We start from the raw sequence: 19,338 nt of genomic DNA, 5'->3' as shown, positions 1-19,338 counted from the left end.
CTATCCCAAACACCACTGAAATCCATGACAGGAACTGGCACAGCTGCAGGTTTCCTGCCTTCAAAACTTGAGTGTGATAAACACTTCAGCTCTGCTTCACCAAATGCCTTAATTAAAATGCAACAGGATGACCTGAAAAACTTGTCAATTGTTTATCATATGCAAAACAATCTGATCAAGTTATCAAAAATCAAGTCTTACCTCACACTGTAGGACAAACTGTTTTCCTCCTTTAATTCTCAGTAAGATGCATTTCTTATCTTTAATTTGTGTTTCTTCAACAGATACTATTTGTTCCATTGTCAGCAGGTTTTGCTGCAGCATTTGCAAAAGAGCAGAGAATTAATTGAAAAAAAAAAAAAACAAAAAAACGCTGTTGCCCATCAAATAAAGCCACTATCTCAATTTCCTGGACTATCCACATGAATTAAGTGATGAACATCAAGAGTCATTACACAAACAATTATTTCTGAAGGCTGGGTCATGAACTAAAGATAGATAGTAAGGTAAGAGAGAGATTTACAAGGGGCTTGGTTGCTTCAATAGTGACAACAAAATATCAGCTCTAAAAGCCAGTAATGACAGCATGAAATAAGAATCTACAAATAGGTGTGTCTGCAAACAGAATATTCATTATTTTCCCTCAAGAGTTGCATACAATTTGATACATTTTTCAAGCATTACTGTTATTACAAAAAAAAAAAAAAAAAAAAAGGCTAATTCCACTATTTCAAAGAGCTGAAAGGGAATATTTCAGCACTGATTGCTTACAAAGAGAATATATACAGCAGTGTGCAGGGAAATTCTCCCTATGGACTGCAGAGGACACAACGTCTTAAATTCCAAACACTTCTTTAACTTAAATACACAAATTATCTGCTCTGCATGTGAGCACAGCTGGGCTACACTACAGCTACTATAGCATTTTCTTGGAAATAAAATGCTATAGCATTTGTCACCTTACCAGTTTGTGTTTTTTTGTATAAATAGTCCAGAGGTCCTAAATGAAAAACAACACCATCAACTACCAAAATCCTTTAAAAACACAAAAAAAACCAGAGCAAACAGGTTTCTCAAGTCAACTTTATGTCTCCTCTGTGCAGTGTAAGCTACCCATTAACTACAGTGTGACTCAAGAGAAGTGATTCAAATCCACTGGGCTTTTACTGAGAGAAAACTCCTTCCCAGGAGAACTCCTGGGCACTCCAGGTGTGTCCCACCTCCACCTGCCTTCCACCAGAGCTCCCCAGGGCCCCTCACTCACCCGGGACTCTCCTTCTCCTCTCCATTCCAGCCGGTTGGGGAAGAGGTAAAAGTAACGCCGCTGCCACTGAGTCAGGAAGGGGTTCCCCAGCTTGAGCATGTACCCATGCATGATACAGTCCTTCCCCAGGGCATAATCTAAACCAAGAGGAGATGTTAGCATAGCGACAGGAGGTGCAGCCAAAAGCATTCTGAGTGAGCTCGGTGCTCAGGGCATGGAGCCCTGGAGCTGCCGTGCCCTGGGCAGGTTCAGATCACACACACAGCCCCAGTTCTGCCCCAACTACACAGCTGCAGAGCAGGGACCGAGGACAGGACTTGGCTCTTAAGGAAGTATCTCACTGGAGGTGGTTATTAAAAAACAGCACTGGATGTTGCTTTCCAAAGTTTGGGGGTTTAATGCGTGTTGCAAGCTGAAGTTTGCTGTGCAAAATCTCCTGGGGTCCTTCCCAGCTCCTGAGCAGGAATTCAAACCTCAGAGTGGGAAGGTGGGGAGACCCTGGCACAGGGTGCCCAGAGAAGCTGTGGCTGCTCCTGGATCCCTGGAAGTGTCCAAGGCCAGGCTGGACAGGGCTTGGAGGAAGCTGGGATAGTGGAAGGTGTCCCTGCCCATGGCAGTGGGGTAGAACTGAATGGGCTTTAGCTCCTTTCCAACCCAAACTATTCCAGGACTCTGTGATTCCATGAATCTCTTTCCAAAGCCTGATGTCATCACTCAGCATTTCAAAACATTTAGAAATATCTTAAGCAACATGACAGCAATTAAACAAATCCTAATGATTCCCGGGAATGACAACAGTGGGAGTCTGTGGAACTCCAAACCCAGGAATTACTACCTAGCAGCAAAAGATGAGAGAAGTGTAAGGACAGATTACCTTCCTCGTGGCCAAGCTGCTTATTTTTAGCCCTTTTTCTGGCCTCAATTTTATCTGTGTCTGCATTTACTGCATCATAAACAGTTTCTGCTACTTCTTGCTGCCAACGCTCCGATATTACCAGAGGGAAGTTCTTATATAACTCCTGGTCACTATCAAGCAACTTGCAAGAGAAAAACAACAAAAAACCCAACATTTTAATAACTTTCACTATTCTTATCCCCCAGTTATTAGTTACCCATGCAACAGGATTATTTTACAAGATGGATTGAACTCAAATCTTCACGAAACAAACAGATGCAAGCAAGAGAAGCACAGACACTAATTTAAGCAAAGATATTAATTTATGTGCAGAGAACAGGCCACCTGCTTAAAACTTGTTTGGTTTGATAGCTCCAAAATCCTCACTCAACATTGCCCCATAATGCTCTCTAGACATTGACATAATTACTCCAATGTAAGCAGCAGTATTCTTAACTTTATTGCACTAAAACTTCCTTGGCACAAAGTTTCCATGACTAAGTGAAAAAATACTTTTTCCACACCAATTCCTTCCATGCTTCCATGCCTTAGGTTTATGTTCTCAATAATCAACTCTCAGTATCCATCAGCATGTGCTGCAGATCTCAGTTTTAGTGGTATAAGGATTCTTTTCCCCACTAATCCTTTGAGTACTTGAATTGCACTGAAGAAAATTAGGAACAAATTCCTTCACCAAAAGGGTTGTCCAGCAGTGAGCAGGGCAGTGGGGGAGTGCCCATTCCTGGAGGAGTTTAAAGCTGTGTGGAGCTGCAGGAGCAGCTTACTTCTCCTACTGCAGTCAGGCCAGACACTCCTGGAATATTCTCCATTTCAGATACCTATGCCATATCCCAGCAGGAAAAATACACACCCAGAAGACTCTCTCTGCAATTACAGGGACTCCCTGCGAGGAAGGGGGAACAGCCACAGGCATCCCCTGCTGGCTTTTCCCTCGGGACCCCAAACATGCTCTTCTTGGGGCCACAGGACACCCTGCAGGATAAATCCAACCCCATGGACAAGGGAGGAGAGCACAGTGTGGTGCCCAGGGCAGAGAGGGCTCCTGGCACCTTGCTGGCAGCTGACTCAGGCAGGAACCCTCCTGTCCCCTCTGGATGCCTGTGACACCCAGGGAGGCTGTGTTATCCCTCCCTGACTCACTCCCAAGGGTAAATTTATCCCACGGGCAACCTGAGCTATGAGATTCTGAGATCAAACTGGAGACGACACAGCACTGACCTGCTGGTGATTCACACTCCATGACAGGATTTCTCACTAAATCATGTTATTGACAACATCTGATCTCCTCGAGAGAAAAAAAAAAAAAAAAAAAAAAAAAAAAAAAAAAAAAAAAAAAGACTGCCCGGTTCCTCCTTGCAAAATGTTCCTCTGAATTCTGGCATTGCAGAATTACAGGAGACTGGAATCCTGCCAGGCTAATATCGATGCTGAAGATGTGGAATTTTCTGGGATAAAGAACACCCTGGGCTCTCTGCACTTTTCTGTGCCAACTTCTGTCACCACAGCAGGTGACACTGACAGACGAGCTCACTTTTAAGCTCAGTGAGTACTTAATGGGGCTTTTTGCTTATGAAGTTTAGAACAATTAGTTTCCCTCCTGACTCACTTCTGTAAGAACGAGGTCTGCTCTACTGCAGAAATGGGTGATGAAAACAATGAAGGGCAATGACCCAAGCCCTGCTGTCCCAAAGTCCCAGGGAAACTTCAGAGAGTGGAGGAATTCACAGAGGAGTCACCCCCCTTCATGTGAGTCCCAAAGGAGGCAGCAGCTCTAACTTCTGTCTTTTTTTAATATCATTTATGTTATTTTCATTACATTTTGGCTAATATAAGAACCTGAAAATTTCTTTTACCACTTTCCTAACTTATGACATTGCTACTATTAACACAGTCTGTCATTTTTAAGAGTTCTCCCCAGCACCCTCTGACCACTCAACTATTAAAATAAGGTTTAGCTCCATTACTCCAAGCTACCAGAAAAAAATCCCAACTTTTAAACACACAAACCGTAAGGTATCCTTGAAAATCTAAGGCTTTCCCAATTGTTTCCTGACCAAACAATTCCTTTATCACATAAAACTTTTGGTAAGAAAGCAGATTTCAGTTCATCTAAAAACATGAGGACTTGGCAAGCAACAACAAACAGGGAACCAGCCCAAGGTAGCAGCATGGATTGATTTTCCTAGCCTGAAGGAATTCTTTGCCCATCTAGAGCCCTGAAGCAAAGGAGTGCCACACACACATGGAAAGCCAAGCACAGCAGTCCCAGTGCCACCCTCCACCACTGAGAGTTGGGTACCTTAATGCCTTTAGTGTCCTCTTCATCAAAGGAGCCAATATCAAAAGCATCTGCTGCATTGACTTCTCCCCGGGGAGGAATCAAGGGGGGAGGGTACTAGAAATTAAAAACAGCATCATTAAAGACAAATTAATGGTCATAATTTAACTCCATTCTGTAGTCATGCACAACTTTTGTATTTTTTGAACAGATTACACCTGACTGTGTCAGTGTCCTCCTTGGAATTAAACTTCAGTGCAAAATTGTTGGCACTTCTTTACTTCTTTTAATCAGAAAAAAAATTGGGGATAAAACTCCCCAGTTTAGAGACAGAAAAGGAAAGGAAACCATGCAGTCATTTGACCCTGGAAATGTAATAACTCACTCCTAACAATCAGGAAGATCTGTAGTAATGAATATTCATCAACAAACCTCCTTGTATTTGTGTGATTGAGCCTGTGTGCTGGGCACTGTGACCCTCAAGTCTTCTGTTCAGTACCTGTTTGGGTTTATTTTCCTTTTACTGCTTTATCAAGTCAGCTAAAATTACTGTCTTCATCCTTTACCTTCTGTAAATAGACTTGCTGCCAATCAATGCCTTTGAAGAAAGGATGTTCCTTTACTTCTTGTGCGCTGCAAAACAGAAGTGACTGAAGTCAACAAATGAAGGGGCTTTTCAAGTGTATTCAAGGAATACAAAGCCTTCAAAGGTTACATTTCTATCACTTGAGAGCTTCGGGGAAACGTTCTTTTTTTTTGCAATAAAAATGTAACAATTCCTCAGTAAACAACAGGAGAGAAGATTTTCATGTGGAAACACTTGGAACAGTGTTCTAGGGCTGGCAGGCAAGAACTCCTGATGGCACCCCATCATTTTCAACAGCAAAAAATGTTCCTCTGTTGTCAGATCCCAACACTGCTGTGGGTCAGATCCCAAACACCAATCCTTTGGCAGATTCACCAATCACTGCTTGTAAATAACCAGATTACTCCACACCATTTCCCATTATACCAATTTTATGGGAAAATAATCAACTACTCTTGTTATGCCCCAAGGAAAAGCAATCTCATTATCAAAGAGGGCTCCGAGACAAAAACTTGGAGATTCCTCTGAATCTCCCACTGGAATTGGAGCCAGCCCCAGGCTCAGGTGTGATCACCAGCTACCTGTTATCACACATCCCAATGGTTTCTCAACAGTTGTTTACTCCTCTCCTTTTCTCTTTCAGTCTCACACTGGCTTTTTAAGAAGCAGATAACAATTTCATGAACAGCTACAAGCAAGGCGAGCTTGGCAGAAGCAAGGAGTGTTTTGTAGTCAGGAAACCAAACAAAAGATCTTTTCCTTAGAATTTATTCCTTAGAATAAATCAAGTGACACAGGCAGCACCAGCAATACTCTCAGCTTTTTGCTCGGTAGTTTTGGGATTGGGTTTTTTTGTTTGTTTGTTTGTTTGTTTGGGGTTTTTTTGTATGTAATATGCTTCTATCATTACAGATAGAATATAAGCAACAAATTTTCCCTATCAGTATGTCTGAGTCAAGCCATATGATTTCATGCCAAAACAGATCAGGCAAAACCAGAAAAACAACCAAGGGATGAGAAGAAGGAACACCACCCAATGCAAGCATCACTGCAGGGAACCCAGGGGAAGGATTTAAGGACAGAAATTGTCCAAAAAAAAAAAAAAACACGTCCAAACCGATGGAAGCTGAAATGTAATTCCATGCAGCAGCACTTTTTAATGTTCTCTTTCCAAAATTAAAATCCTCACAACAGGAAGCAGATTTTTACTTGAAATGAATTCACTCATTGACAGAGAAGTGGAAATTTTTCAAGGCAGAGGTCCAAGGAGAAGACAACACCTACCTTCTTCCTTGGCATCCAAGCCTCTTGCTCACATCCCTCTGCAGGAGCCCTTCCAGAAGGGACTTCAGCTCAGGAGAAAAGGAATCCGGGAGCTCCACGTTCTGCAGAGAAAGAGAAATTCCACGATGGAAGTGGTGTGTTCTGTTCTCTTGTCTTTGCTTGTTTGGGAACAGCTCTCCCACGTGCAAATACAGCTCTCTGGGAGAGCAGGGGGTGCAGCTCCAGTTTTAGGGAGCTCAGGGAACACGGGGATGTCACTGAGGCCAGGCCTTACCACGGTGAGCGTCATCCGGTCGATCTCGTGCTTATCTTTGGTTTTGTGCTGCCTGAAAGGGCTGTGCCTGTGGAGAGAAGAAAAAAAGAATGCTTATAAATGTAAAGCCACAGAATATCAAGGGATTTCAGCTGTGGCAATGCCAGGAAGGAGTGGAACACCCTGTTAGTCCCATCCTTCCCCCTCGTCAATCCTGTCCTGCAGAACAACGTGATCCACGGGAAGCTGAGTAGAAAGTTGGGTAATTCTTAAAACGGTGATCTGGCCTTGAAAGTCATGCTTCAAATGCCTCATCAATTCTATCTATCTCCCAAAAAAAACTGAAGAGTTTTCAGCTAACAAGGAAACCCTGAGCAGCCATCAGCCACAGGGATTTAAATCCAAGGATTTCTATAGGGAAGGTGAGCATGACCCACTGAACTCGCCACTCTCCATGGACAGCAAGGAGATAAGACATCACAGATCCCACAGAATCAGCCACTGGGAAGATATTTGATGGTATCTTGTGAATTACCAACTTCATCCCTTTCCTGCTTTGTAATTCTAGTTTGAATTTGAATTTTCCTCTAAGCTATGGAAGACTGTGGCACATTAGAGATTTATCACACAGTCCCTCATGAAAGAAGCAGTATTGTACTAAGAGAGATTTTGATTACATATAGGATATATTCCCTGCTTCTTTTCTTTAAAACCTTGAGGGGATGATGTTTTTCACAATCAAAATGTTATTCACTTATCAATTCCATTAATTAGCTACTCTAAAGCATTCTGGCTTACCACATGGCAGAGTGTACCAGCCTGTTTCAACTGGAGACCTACTACTCCCAAGTTATTTTCCTTTTATTCTCAAAAATGTTCTGATTGATGGATGCAATGGATGGACCAGGACTTCATTTTTTCTCTTTTTAGTATGACAGGTAAATGGTTCCCACACAGCCTCATGTACTCTGACAAGGAGGCTCTGAGTAAATCAGGGAAGAAAATGATTCACTGGCGACTTATGGGCAGATTCTGTGCCAGACTAAATTTACCAAATACCAAGAAATGGCACCATGTGCCCAGCCCTTGTTTTGTGATGTGTTTAATTGGCTTCAGAACAGATGAGGAACGAGAGTTCACCATGAATAATGCTCTGGCTTCTTGCTGAGCACTGATACCACCCTGAACATCTCTGCCAGGGAGAATCACAGCCCAACGACTGGCAATTTAAACACCACTTATTTCTTTATTTGCACCCTTACATAGCCTGCTTTGTGCACAATTAATGTTAAATTGATACAGCTCCAGAGTTCAATTCACAAGTCACACACTGACCTTCCTTTGTGCAGTGTCTGGATGGAGATAAAAGCTCATAATTAATTATGTGTGAGGACACAGGATGACCTAATGATCAATCTTTACAGAGAAGCTCTGTGAAAAGCCCCAGATTTCTTTCTTCTGGTTTGCCATTAACAGTGAGGATGCCATTTTCAACAAGCACTTGCCCACCAGTGCTTGCTGACTGCTCAGATAAATCCCATGGCTTTAATCAATTCTAGACAGTAACTTTAATGAGCAGGTAATTGCTGACAGAGCTGTAATTAACGTGTACGTTTGGACACTGATAAGGTAACAGACCACATTCAGCAAACGCAAGGATCCACACTTTGTACCTGGCTCAAACCCTGCAGGAGGGAAGGCTGAGTACACAAAAAGGGACCAGTGCAGCCAAGAGCTTCTCCACACCACCAGGTCTCAGCCTAACACCAAGCCCACAATTTAACAGGGCTGCTTAGAGCGCTCCAAGGAGCAACACCACAGCATTTCAAACACTACTGGCTGCCAAGAGAGGAGTAAACTGCTGTCAGCAGCAGTTCAAAGAGCAGATAGAGGACCTGCCTTCCTCATGTCCCACACCTGCAGCTGCTACAGGACACAGGGCTTGGGTGTGGTTTGGTTTGGAAGAAAAATCCTGGGTTTGTCTCACATGGGGACACGGGTCAGTACTGAGGGGTCACTTCAATGTGTGACACAGGATGTCCTGCTATTCCAAGGGACACACACAAAGCCCCCCAGGCTCCCAAAGGCAAGGCAGAAGCCCCACTCACCCCCTCAGCAGCTTGAAGAGCATGCAGCCCAGGGAGAACCAGTCGGCGCTGCTGTCGTAGGCTGTGCCCTTCTGCAGCACCTCGGGGGCCATGTACCCGTGGGTTCCTCTGCAGAGCACAACAGCACAAAACACTCATTACATCCAACATTACCACTGGGGAAAAAAAATCATGAAAAATCAGTATTCCCTCAATAAGACAGCCCAGTTTGGAAAGAATTCATTTTAACTATTTTATTTTGCTTCCAATGGGTTTCATGTGTCACCTGTGTGAGCACAGGACACTCCTGAACTCACCCCTGGGCACCACCAGAAACAGCCACCAGGTATTGCTTTTACCCTTGACATACTCAAAACATATGGACTTTTTTCAAGAAGCTACTGAATTGCAAATCTCTTAAGGTGTTTCCCTTAAGGCTGGAGTTTCCCTTTTTGCATAAATTCCAAGACTAAATCAGGGCAATTGAGGACCTAAGAATAAAACATGCCAGGTAAGATGGGAATCCACACACAACTCCAGGAATTCAGATCCCAGTTAAATCCTCATGGCAAGAGGCAGAAAGGAACATAATTTGCCTCCAGTTCCATGAAGATCCAGAAAGAGAAAGACACAATAAATCCAGGATTTTAGTCAGTTTGGGAATATTTAATTACCAGGTTGGGACAATTAAAGCAATCTGGTACTTCAACTCAGTCAGGTTCTTCTCTGAGCAGTGAATCATCCCGAAATAATGTGTCATCTCCCAGCCATGCCTACACATCAGCTGCTACAACTGAGCAGGAAAACAGGGAGAGAAGCCCAAAAAGCCTCATTAGAGCCTCCAGCTCAGCAAGCCTGGGCCACACAAGTGTCATTCCTCCCCTTCAGTCAGGCAAAGTTAAGTTATAAAGACAAATTCAGGATGTATTTAGCACTACCTGTATGTGCAGCAAAGCTCACAGACATAATACTTACACACTGGCATGTGGCTTCTTTTTGGAAAAGTCACAAGCCAGCCCAAGGTCTGATATCCTCACGTGCCCATGTTCATCCAGCAGGATATTTGCAGGCTGGAAACCAACACAGGGAGGTGAGTTCTTGGTATTCCCCAGCTGACATCTGCAAACTCTCACAGCATAGCAATTCAAACATCAATACTCCCTGGTAATTGGTAATTGCCTTCTTTTATTTAACATCAATATAGCAGGCACTTTCCAGATAAAAAATCTACATTCTCAGAGAGAACTACCATCAACGCCACAGGTTATGAAATACTGAAGAACAGAAGGGCAAGGCAAGGTTTGAAACACAAAGCAGGTAATAAATGAATAATCCATTCTGGCCTCAAGTTGCTTTTGGTTTCTTCACAGCAGGGTTTGTGCTTGGCTCTTACACCTTTTATTCTCAGTCTCTAGGCAGACTTTCATCCCCTTGTGCTGTCACTTGGTCCAGGGACTCTTCTCTGGGAGCTCTCCTCAATTTCCCAACTGTCAGTGAAGCTCCCCAGCATCTCTTGTGCTGCTGTCCCCCCATCACACACACAAAAGGCCTCTTCCAGGGCTCCCAGAAATACAGTATATCCTCTAAATTACTCCCAGCAGGGAGATAAAGAGCACTTCACAGGATTTACTGTGACCCCCAGGAAGCCTCTCCCAGGCTGGTTAAACTGGATAATGGCACAGATTAGAACGACTTTGAAAACTCATTACAAAAATCAGGCAGACAAAGAAATAATCCTGCCAATAATAGGCTTCAGGAAAGGTAATCCATGGAAGTTATCTGGGGGCCTGTGTGGATGCAGGCACCCACCAAGCATTACCTTCAGGTCTCTGTACACCACGAAGCGATTGTGCATGTGCTCTAACCCCAGGATGATTTCAGTAGCATAAAACCTCATTTCTTTTTCAGAAAACACTCCGTGCTGGGAGAGGTGGTAGTGCAAATCTCCTCCTGAAATGAGAATTGAGATGTAATTAAGCAAAATCTTAGCCTGCAGGTAAACACGGTGACACTGTGGGGGAACAGAACAGCTTTTGTAGGTTCTTATCACCTGTGGAGCACACAGCCTCACCCTCTGCAAGTCTGTGTGGTGACAAAAGAGCTGAGAAAGTTCATATAGAGATTTGATCAGCCTGAAACTTCATTTTGAAATGCATTTATTTCATACACATTTGCATTCAGTGACTAATCCAGCAGAGGATTTCCACACAAGCAAAGGCTGTACCACACACTGGTTTGTGGAGAGCTGAATAAATCAGCTCATGGAGCAGCCCATGCTTGAGGGACCGACCATCTCAGCAATCCTCCTGCCAAAATTTCTGTAACATCATCATCATCATCACCATCTGAACAAGTCTTGCTTACCATTCATGAGGTCCAGAATGAAGCAGAGCTTGTCAGGGGTGTGGAAGGCATAGGTCATACAGACTATAAAAGGACAGTCCTGCAAGGGAAGAGCAAAGAGGTTCACCTTGGGCAAAAAGCAAAGCGTGACTTAGGAAAGCTAAAAATACATCTGACATTTTTCCTGTGCTTTTTGCCAGTATTCCCAAGTTCTCTCCTCACTCCTGAAATGCAGCTACACTGGTAACCACTGTCTCCCTGTAAGGGCCCTGCCCAGGTGACAGTGAAGGTGTTTGGCCCCCAGCAGCATTTCCAAGAGAGGATTGAAGGAATGTGAACACACCAGGCAGGAGATGGGATTCTGGATGCTCAGGAAGCAGCTACAGCGATGCCCAGGTCGTGCAAAACCCACAAAACAACAGAGCAGAGCAGCCAGGACAGGGATGAGTTACACCCCACCTCCTGATGCACCTGAACCTCAATTCACCCCATGTTTAAGACAAGCAGCCATAAAAAATTCCACTGGAAAAATACATCTTTGTTCCCAAGGTTTGTTCATGTGCTGGTACCTCCATGACACACATTCAAAACCCCATGGCAGCAGCTGGCAGACCTTCCTCTGCACTGGGCTTGTGCTGGATGCAAATTCATAATTATGGAATTGCTGAGGTTGGAGAAGACCTCTGAGACCACTCAGTCCATCCCCCAGCACTGCCAAGGCCACCACTAACCCAAGTCCCCAAGTGCCACATCCACACATCTGTTAAATCCCTCCAGGGATGTGACTCCACCACTGCCCTGGGCTGCTGTGCCAGGGCTGGAGAATCCTTTCCATGAAGAATGGACTTGCTTTAGTCCTGCTGGCCACACTCTTGCTGATACAAGCCAGGACACTCTTGAGGGGTGGCTGTCACCTCATCAACTTCTTCTCCAAAGCTATATAGGATGGAATAGTGGAATGGTTTGGGCTGGGAGGGACCTTGAAGCTCATCTCTTTCTAGCCCCCTGCTATGGGCAGGGACACCTGGATGGGAGGCTGTGGTACAAAAGCATGGCTGCTTGCTGAGTGTGCAGGGATCCCTTTGGGAATGGCTGTGCTCCAGACCAGGCTGGGCTGTCCCATTCCACACCTGATCCCAGGGAGATGATCCCAGAGGAGCCCAGGACACCCTGAAGGAAGCAGAGAGTGCCCTCACGTGACTCCAGCAACGTGTCTGGCACTGCAGGATGGACAAGGGAAAGCTCTGGGAATCTCTGACAGGAACTTGCTCCCTTCCCAATTTAGAAACAGCAAAACACAGTGGCCTTGGGCAGTGTGGGAGAGAGGAAAGGGAGGGACAGGGACACTTCAGAGCCCCTTCATCCTTCCATGAGGATGAAATACAAAAAGGTTTCTAGAGCTGACTGTAACCCCAGGGATCCCCACAGTGCCTGGGAACACCCTGCCATGCTCCAACCCAACTGCACTTTTATGTTTTGTTCATCCCAAAGGCTGTCTGCAGAGGGGAGGGATGGGTGTGAAACACCTGCACAGCACCCAGGAAAAACCCCAAATTCCGAAATGGCCCTGAAAATAAGAAGCCTGATGTGGTGTCTAACACAAGATACCACCTCTGGTTATGAACTCTGTGTTGGGGACTACTGTAGCTGCCACTTGACTTCACAACTGCAGCTTTAGCAGAATTATTAACTTAATTTCCTGCATCGACTGGGTAATTCAGAAATGTCCCCAAGCAGGGCTCCTAAAATTTCAGAGCAATCTAATTACCCAGAAGGATTTAGTGGTAGAATTTAAACACCACACACAGACAAATAAAAATGTTTCTCTACACCAGAACATAGCTTGCTTATATTTTAATGGGTTTTAAAAATAAAAGTTATCTGGAAGTGTAAATGTGATGCATAACTCATTTTTGTGCAAGCATTCCGAATTTCATCACTACCCTCTCCCTGCTTAACAGAGAGAAAAACTGTACTGCAGTATTTTCCTGACACAAAAACCATGGCAAAAGAGCATTCTACAGCATAAAAAAAAAAAAATCCTACAGTTATTTTTTAAAGGACACATAAAGCAGTAAAAGCAATTTCCCAGGAGAGCAATTCTTCATTGCAGTCAAGTTTCTGCTCTGATGAAAATAAGCAACATTATGACATTAATGTGTGAATTAAGACCAGTTTGGAAGGAGTTCCTTGTATCCAAACAATTTTGGATTGAGACCAGGGAACTGCTGAAGTCAAATGTGTGGCAATAAATCATGTGGAAGGAAAAAATATTAGAGCAACCATTAAAAAAAAGTAGAAATGTGCTATTTTAAAGACATTGGCACATGAAAAAGTGTACTAGGAGGAAATCTTTGGTTCTGACTCTTCACTGAAAGTCAAGCACTCAGCTTTGGGGCACAGAGTGACAGCAAAAAGGGGACAAAGGTGTTCAGAGAACAGAGCAGTTGTGCCCCATTTAACAGGAGGGCAGCTCTGTCCTGATATGTCACTCAAAGATGTGTCAGTCACTGATTGAAACATGTGAAAATCAACCAAGTACCTGCCCTGCTCCAAAAAAAATCAGATTATTGGTCTCAGTCCCACATCATGGTGAGTGGGACTCCTGGGGTGTTCTGAGCAGGGGGATATTCTGGGATTATATTTATCATCCCCTGGAGGAAATCTTGAACCCATCCATCACTAAAATTATCGTAAGATTTGGGTAAGGCAGCTGAACTGCTGAGGGGTTTTTTTAGAAAGAAAAAACTGGCAGCCACAACAGAGAGAAGCCACAGCCCTACACAGCCCCTGGTCTTGCAACAGCCAGATGGAATGATCCCTTGCTATCCTCAGGAAAAGATCCATGGAATAACCACTTCCTTTCACAAGAACCTTGGGACTGGCTGCTTTCATAGGGTCCACCACTGCCATGGTGATTTCCATGTTCCAGTTTTTGAACAGAAATCAGGCGAATATTGCTACTACAGAAATTAAATGTATTTTTCTTCTTTCTTTTCCCTACTCTGTGACCTTCCAAGGATTTCACCATACCTTTCCAGCCTGAAGGTCTCTGTGGGAGGGGAAGATGGGGCCTGTGTCTTGCAGAACAGGAAACCCAAAGCTCAGTGACAGTTTGTCCCCATCACATCACAGTGACACAGCAAAGACACCAATGGAGACTGAGCCCTGCAGAGCCCAGTTTGGTGCCATCAGGCTCATCCAAGAGGCTCCAGATGCTCTGCGGAGGTGCCTGCTGTACTCCTGAACCCACTGGAAATGTGGCCATGGAAAGCTGCTCCCACCACGCAGCCAGGACTGACTCCAGCATGGGAGCTCCCTGCTCCAGGAGTGCTGGGGAATGCCAGAGCTCGAGGTGGATTAACAGAACTGATTACACAACCAGCTGTGTCATCTGCACAGCTGTTATTATGCATTTTGCAGAGACATCTGGATTCCCAGTTAAATGACTAATTGCACTGTGATGGACTTCCCAGTTCCATTCTGCTGTGGGCAGCACAGAGATGTCCCTGGGCACTGCAGCCTCCCAGCTTCTACTCAGGGATGGAAGGAATTACCTTATTTCACCACCTTCAAATCTATCTCATTCTGTATATTCCAAATGCTCCAGGCCTCTCCTGCCCAGGTGTACCTGACCTGAATGAGCAGCACTTTGTACAAAACCTCTCTTCAAAGTTCTTCAGATTCCTGAGAATCTGAAAGAAATGTCACTCTAATGAGCTGATAATCCTTAACAAAAGAAACAAATGGTTCCTCCTGCTGCTCCCCCTGCTCAAAGCCTCCCTGTGTGCTGGCCTGTGAGAAAACTGCCTCCACCAGCAGCTCCTAAACTATTTTCTCTTTCAATCTCTAGACATGTAAATTCACATTCAGTGCTGGAGCCACAGAATCACAAATTCAAGTTAATGGGAGAATTATTACTCATTTTCCTCGATTTCTTGTCTAGTCTCTGTTACAGATCTACTCCCCACTGGTTTTCAGGAATCCTGACAAATGTGGACAAATCACAACTTATCTCTGGTGAAAACAGGTAACTTGATTAAAAAGTCTGAAGGGATAAATCACAGATCCCAGAGGAGATGGTTTGGCTTGGAAAGAACCTTCAAGTTTATCCAGTTCCATCCCTTGCCATGGGCAGAGACACCTTCCATCACCCCACATTGCTCCAAGCCCTGTCCAGCTTGGCCTTGGACACTTTCAGAGATGGGGCAGCCACAGCTTCTCTGGGTAACCTGTGCTAGGGTCCCCCCATCTTCACTGGGAAGAATTCCTTCCTAATATCCCATCTAACCCTGCCCTCTGGCAGTGGGAAGCCAATCCCCTTTGTCCCTCTCCAGCTCTCCTGGAGCCCCTTTAGGCACTGGAAGGGGCTCTAAGCTCTCCCTGGAGCCCTGGCAGTGCTGGGATAATGCCTGCACATGAGGATCTTCAAGGTCTGTCCCACTGAAAAGATCCTCTGATCTCTGGGGACACAGCCCTGGTGCCTCAGGACAAAGCTCACTGTTTGCTCTGTGCCACTGCAGGGAATCCTGCTCTTTGCACAGGCTGGAACAAAACCACACAGGATTCCTCCTCATCCCCCCTCATCCCTCCCGTGTCTGCTGGGAACGGGGGCTGTGCTCCCACACCGAGTGTTTAATTCATGCACCACAAGGTGAGGGAAGTGAACCTTCCTGCCAGCATCACCTGTAGCCATGGTAACCGTGGTGTCACTGCAACGAGGCCACAGCCACCTCCAATCCTGCCTGGAATTTCTCTGAGCCCAACACATCTCAGCCACCACCCAGTGGCCCCAGGGCTGGGGAGCCAACACCAGGCAGGTGCTGGCTTTTTGCACACACCAGTGATGGTTTCAACTTTGATTAATCTGATTTTAATCCAATTTATGAATAGAATAGATGGGCAGACTGGCTTGGTACACCTTGACTCAGTTGAAGTACATAAAAAACAAAAAGGGAAAAATTGGATATTGGAGTAACAGGAAAGGGAGGATGAACTGGAGTTTTGTATGCAGGAGCACTTATGATTCCACAGAAGTACTATCTAACCACAGCAAAAAAAAAAAAAAAGGAATCTTTTTTCACAAGACAGAATCGTGTTTTGGAAAAGTTTCAAACAAAAATACTTTTAAAAGGATATTTAAAAAGTCAGGAAGGTGGGAGGATGAATTACCTCAGAAATGGGCACCCTCACAAGCCTCTGCAGCAAAGATGCTCATTCTGTAGGACCCAAACTGATCAATCAAGCTTGGTTTTCCCTTCTCATTTCAGACACATTGCAAGAATCAGGGGGAGGCTCCAGTGGGGGTTAATTTTTGCATATCACACAAGGGAATTGATGGAATATGCATTATATGTAACAGCTTTTACATTATACGGAAGAAAGAAAGAATAACATAGTGATACTTACTCCTGTACTGACAAGAGACAGCATAATTCTTTCATTTAAGGCTAATGTTTCTCCTTGTTTCATCTTGATTCTCTTCTTATCTAAACATTTCATTGCATACCTGAAAAAAAAATAAACAAAAAGCCATTCAGAAAAAGCACTGAAAATCTCCTCTATCAGGACTACTCACTGGCAGTCAGGCCATGCACATTTACAGGATGCTGTAAGCAAGCTCTTGGAAGACTTAAACCCAGGACTAAAAACATCATTTCAGCCTAAACACAAAACCTTTAAAATCTCCCAGAATTAACATATTTCCAGCAGAAGCCTCCTGACAGAGAAATGTGCTTCAACAAATAATTCCACGTCCAAACCATCACAGTGAGACAGGAATTACACAAGATATATTCATTTTCTCATACCTACAAGCAAGGATCTGCCATAGGAATTAAATAACAAACTCTGCAATGATTCCATTTAATTCCAACAGTTTCAGCTCTACCAGGAAAGTAATATCTTGAACACACACTGAGTTTTACATATTTTTTTTTTCCTTAATTTTCTTTCTACTCAGAAAAAAAGTCAGATACACACAAGAAAGCTTTTTTTGTCTTCTACCATCTGTGCTACACAAATTAATAAAATTTTGCTCACAAAGGATGTTACCCTAACAACCACCAACCACAGGAGGATATGATACAGGCTGGGTGTTTTTCCAAGATGTTGGGTGAGTTCATTAATAGACACCAGTGAGAAGGACATGTGTGTTCCTCCACAGAAGACTCCCAAGACATGAGCACCCATGGATTTTCAGGAAATCACATTACAGCAGTGCTTCACTGCCCATCCCCATGCAGCCCTGGGGCCTCACCTTGGCTCCAGCTCCCAAAAACAGCCACGTCATTCCTGACATCAGTGTGTTGGGAGCGGGGGAGTGAGGGTGAATTTTTAGTTTCCAGACTGGGAATATTTTCATGTGTTGCTGCTGAGTAGTCTGTGAAGGGTGACTAAAAATAACCCCTGACCCTGCCCTGACTGCAGAGTGGCACTGGGGATGTTCAAGGCTGATGGAAATCACAGAATGGTTTGGGTGGGAAGGGACCTTAAGTTCATGGGCAGAAACACACTCCACTATCCCAGGTTGCTCCAAGCCCCATCCAACCTGGCCTTGGACACTTCCAGGCATGGGGCAGGCAGAGTTTCTCTGGGAACCAGTCCCAAATCAGCAGCTGTCCTGCTGTCCCTCTCCCTGGAATGCTGCATCCTGTTTCTAGAGGTGCTTCATCCTCTCTAGAGGTGCTTGCAGGGGTGGTTGGCAGAAGCCTCAGGTGTGTGAGTGCTCAGTGAACGCTGCTGGTGTTACCTGGGAGGGAGGGGAGGCTTCCCACACTCCTTGCAGGCTCTAAGTGCAGCAGAGGCAGCAATCTAGAGGGGATGGGATCTGGGTTAGGAATGGGCACACAGGTTTGGATCAAGAAAGAACTAAACCAAATCCCTGTGCAGGAGCTGAACCTCATCTTAAGTTTTGCTTCAAATTTGAAAAAGAAGGTTGGTTTTCCCACATTTTGCTCCCCCTTTGCTCTGTTCATATCTGATAAAACCTGTCCTTTGCTTTACTTTTCCCTGTCCTTCTCACTTCCCAAGGGTTTTTATCCACCTCCTGCCAGAGCTCTCAGACATCTCAGACATGGAGATGGCTGGGACTCTGAGAACTGCCTGTTAAGCATGCCTCAAGCTAAATAAAATGTTTATTTTTGTACATGGACAAATGAATGAATTGTACATGGACAAAAAGTACCAAAGCAAGAATAAAGCCAGCGCTGTTAGTAAGAATAATAATATAAATACTTGAAGTCACTGCAGAAATACTGAATATAATAATAGCAACATTAAGATGACTTCCACTAGTTAAGAGTCAGAAGTTTATTATTATCAAGGATATCAGGCACACACAAGTGCCAGAGGAGCCAACAGGGCACCTCGAACATGCCCTGCTCATTTGGGAAGGGAATGTTTAAGGACGGGCTGTGGACTAAAATTGTTAGGAGAAAAGCAAAATGAAAGGGTGGGGTGTAAATAAAGAAATGGATTGATATTGAGAACAACTGGTTAAATCCATGCCCAGGTGCTCAGATCAGAAAACAATGGGAGAATGGTGCCTAGAAACGGAGATCTGATGGTCAGGGGAGGTGTGTGAATGCTAAGATCACAAAAAGAATAAAAAATCCACCCAGGGCTGACCCTGGAGCTCCCACAGAGAGCTCTGGGAACCACAAGTGGGATATCCCCTTCCAAATGGCAGCAGGGATCACTCATGGAGCAGGCACTGATGCAACTCCCCAAACTGGGAATGGCATGCTGGGAATGGGCTCTGGCACTGGGACAGGCTCCAGCAGCACCTCCAGCTCCACCTGCAGCAGGTGACACCTGAGCAGCCACCATGGGTTCCACAGGGATATCCCTCTGCCCTGGCAGTCTCTGATCCTGGGAACTGCTGGAGCACACACCTGATTTTAACACAAGTGCATTTTCCACTGGTTTTGACAGGACATTTCCAAGTGCCCAGGAGCTGTGTGAGACTGAGCCCCTGCACGGCATGGAACAGGATCCAAGAGCAAACAGAGCCTGCAGTGAGCCAGAATCAGAACCTCTGGGGATAAAACTCCATCACAAAGAACTTTACAGCAACGTGATGCTGCTTTCCACTGATTTCCTAAGAAATGATTAGAAGGATTTCCAGAGTTTACAATCTCCTCTCCCATAGAGTGTGTTATACTCACATTTTTCCAGTGTCTGCTTTTCTGCAGCCGTACACTTCACCAAATCCCCCTCTTCCTATTATTCTATGTACACTAAAATCATTCATGGTCAGCTGCAAATGGAAACAATAAAACAAAACCTTCATTTTTCCAGCATTAAGAAAACTTACTGTGAAAATT

General features: G+C 44.6%; 1 protein-coding gene across 1 annotated transcript in view; it reads right to left on the bottom strand.

Annotated features, from left to right (window-relative positions):
- The window catches only part of GRK3 (G protein-coupled receptor kinase 3), a 58,054-nt gene that overhangs the window by 4,903 nt on the left and 33,813 nt on the right, over window positions 1-19,338 (bottom strand). Inside the window, exons 8-20 of the mRNA XM_062504254.1 lie at window positions 19,180-19,271; window positions 16,421-16,520; window positions 11,033-11,111; window positions 10,488-10,618; window positions 9,644-9,738; window positions 8,690-8,797; window positions 6,603-6,669; window positions 6,329-6,429; window positions 5,025-5,091; window positions 4,480-4,575; window positions 2,139-2,301; window positions 1,265-1,401; window positions 202-315 (exon numbers count right to left, since the gene is read on the bottom strand). Of these exons, the coding sequence (XP_062360238.1) occupies window positions 202-315; window positions 1,265-1,401; window positions 2,139-2,301; window positions 4,480-4,575; window positions 5,025-5,091; window positions 6,329-6,429; window positions 6,603-6,669; window positions 8,690-8,797; window positions 9,644-9,738; window positions 10,488-10,618; window positions 11,033-11,111; window positions 16,421-16,520; window positions 19,180-19,271 (1,350 nt within the window). The remainder of the gene's footprint in view (window positions 1-201; window positions 316-1,264; window positions 1,402-2,138; window positions 2,302-4,479; window positions 4,576-5,024; window positions 5,092-6,328; window positions 6,430-6,602; window positions 6,670-8,689; window positions 8,798-9,643; window positions 9,739-10,487; window positions 10,619-11,032; window positions 11,112-16,420; window positions 16,521-19,179; window positions 19,272-19,338) is intronic.

Source organism: Cinclus cinclus, chromosome 17 (genome assembly GCF_963662255.1).
Source record: "Cinclus cinclus chromosome 17, bCinCin1.1, whole genome shotgun sequence".
NCBI lineage: Eukaryota > Metazoa > Chordata > Aves > Passeriformes > Cinclidae > Cinclus > Cinclus cinclus.
This window is presented reverse-complemented; position numbering and strand designations above follow the sequence as displayed.